Source organism: Apaloderma vittatum, unplaced genomic scaffold, assembly GCF_000703405.1.
Source record: "Apaloderma vittatum isolate BGI_N311 unplaced genomic scaffold, ASM70340v1 scaffold20160, whole genome shotgun sequence".
Taxonomy (NCBI): Eukaryota; Metazoa; Chordata; class Aves; order Trogoniformes; family Trogonidae; genus Apaloderma; species Apaloderma vittatum.
Window position 1 is genome coordinate 2926 of NW_009693095.1, and position 2614 is coordinate 5539.

Below are 2614 nucleotides of genomic sequence, written 5' to 3' on the forward strand. Positions count from 1 at the left end.
TGTCTTTGAAGGTAACATTTGCCTCTGCCCTGCCCATCCCTTTACTGAAGGTTTCCTAGTGGAGGGTTTGCAGCCAAGTCAGACCACAGGGCAGAGAACAGTGTTTTGCTTACCCTGCTGAAGGTGGATTTGAGCAGCACTTTCTCCAGTTCGATGGCTATGAGACTGGTCATAAGACCCGTGAGGGTATCGTAAATCACTGGGGACAGTCCAGCCTGAAAGCAAAAACCTGTGTCATTCTTTTCAGGAACAAGTGAGCAGCGGTCCACAAAACCCAAGCCTGTGAGAGCTTTCAAGTAAAGCGATCCAGGTACGTGGCCCTTGGCAAAGGAGGCTTGAAGAACTGCAGAAGTGGTGCCTCAGACCCCTGTGAGGCATTGGAAGGACATCTCTGTCCTGAGCAGGGGAAGAATTAGAAGAGATGCCACGTGGAAATCTGACCAAAGCCTGGCAGGCTGCCATGTTCCTCCCTCCCTCCCTCCCTTCCTCTCACCTTGAACTCTGTCATCTGCTGTTCCAGATTGACGATGAACTGCTGGACCCAGGGATCGTTAGCCTCATAGTCGCTGAACTCCTCCTGAGATTGAAATACAAAAAGAGTTGTTGATGTGGCCTGTCCTGAACAGCAGCTAACTGCCCCAAGAACAGGAAGGGAGGTCCCTCCTGGAGCAGCACTGCACTCCTTCCGTTTTCTCAAGCTCCTCTCTTGCCAAATGTCCTTTTCCAGGCTCAAAGGCAGAGCTCATTCTACGTATTTTACTTTTCTGGGCCGAGGAAACAGCAGAAAACCAAGAGGAATGAGCCAAAGGCTACTCTGACTGTGCCGCTGAGCACAGGACGGAAAGTGCAGGAGTAGGGCTGGGAGCAGAGAATGCTGAGCCTTACCTCCTCGATGTTGTGAGAGACCGAGAGGAACAGGTTGATCCAGGGCTTCACCTGGGGTTTGATGGCTGTGCTGTTCAGCTCGTTGAGACCTTCCTGAGGGGCACAAGAAGAGAGTGGCTGAGCAGAGTTTACTGCAAGGCTGCCTTGATGCTGCGTCCCATCCTCACTGCAAGCCAGGGAACGTGACCCCCAGGCTTGCCCAGGAAACCAAATCCAGAAGTCCCAGATCCCACACCCTCCCACTGCTGGAGGGCTCCAAGGACACCGCAGCAAGAAGAGGAAAGACGTTGGCCCAGAAGCTGCCATCATCCTGACTTGTGACCTGCTCTGAAGGGCTTGTGCTTCAGCCCCAGCCCTGCTCACACAGCTGCAGAGGTTTCTTGGCAGGAGAGGGGCGTTCAGCTTGCTTCTTACCAGGGCAGGGAGGGACACAAACACCAGCCCTCCCACTCAGCACCAGCAGGAGGACACTGTGAATGGACTCAGCTGATGCCTCCCACCTCCAGTGCTGCTTAGCTCAGTAAAAGCAGGATAAAAGCTGTAACCACAGTGAGTTCCCTGAATTAATCATAACCCCAGCACATGCCATCTCCCCCGAGCAGCAGGTTGTCAGCAAAGGCTGCTCTGTCCACATCAACGCTAGAGAGCTCGCTGAAAGCTCTCTCCTGCCAGCTACCCCCACCTGCATCAGCAAGATGTCAAGAAAGCTCGCCCAGCACGAAACTGGCATTTGATGGAAGTTTTAAACTAAAACGAGCATTTCTGAGCAGGCCCTGCTGGCAACTGTCCTTTATCAAGGTAAATCCGATGAGCGTGTGACTCGGGCAGCACAGCCTCTTGATTGCTTTGCAGCCAGTTTTAATACTGCACTAGAGCTAGACTGGAGAATTTTACTCCTTACTGATGAGCTCTTTGGTGTTGATACTGACCACAAGCCTCAGCAGGGTTTGCTGGCAATAGCAGTCTGAAGACAGCTGGCTGCAGTGAACTGCAAAGCCAAATGAAAAATAGCCTGGCTCCTCTGTGAAGTACAAAACTGATGGCAAACCTGGTTCAAAATACTCTTTTGCTTGGTTTCTTGCTACAGGAGGTATTAGGTCTTTCCGCTTCTCTCCCTGCCAGAGACCACCATGAAATTTTAGAGCAACAGGCCCTTGGCGTGCCACGTGAGACAGAGGATTTAACCAGAGAGCCTTCTGCCCCATGCCAGGGAGTGTTTCCATTTTGGAAAGGAGGAGTAAACCTGAGAGAAAAGCAGCTCATCTACCCAACAGCCTGTTTTCAGCACTGCCTCGTGAAGCTCCAGACAACTTGACAATGTGTCGTGCCACGAGGGAGAACAGAAGAGATGGAAATGCTATTAATATTTCTTCTCCTGAAAATGTGGAACCAACTACAACCCTATGCTGCATGAAGACAAGTGGAGTAACATTCCTTCTGGCTCTGCAGCTGCTCCCAGGGCTTTTCAGGCAGCTGCCAGCTGGTGTGGCTGTGCAAACGGGCTGGCTCTGTTTCCATGCCTCAGAGCTGACTGATTTCCTCCCTCCTGCTCCCCTACCTACCACTCCCACAGTCAGACGTGGCCCAGGCCTTGGGCTGAAGCAATTCCTGCTTGAGCTCTCCCTGAAGACACCAGCCAGCGTGTGAGGCCAGCAGTAATTCGGCAAGCCGCTCACCTGCAGCAGGTCACGAAATTTGTTGGAGACTGCAGCCATGTCCGAGAGGCAGG

The 2614-nt window shown here is 52.5% G+C and overlaps 1 protein-coding gene across 1 annotated transcript in view; it reads right to left on the reverse strand.

The window, feature by feature from the left end:
• Window positions 1-2614, reverse strand: part of COG4 (component of oligomeric golgi complex 4) — a 14320-nt gene that overhangs the window by 755 nt on the left and 10951 nt on the right. Inside the window, exons 13-16 of the mRNA XM_009877952.1 lie at window positions 2562-2612; window positions 886-978; window positions 494-577; window positions 114-215 (exon numbers count right to left, since the gene is read on the reverse strand). Of these exons, the coding sequence (XP_009876254.1) occupies window positions 114-215; window positions 494-577; window positions 886-978; window positions 2562-2612 (330 nt within the window). The remainder of the gene's footprint in view (window positions 1-113; window positions 216-493; window positions 578-885; window positions 979-2561; window positions 2613-2614) is intronic.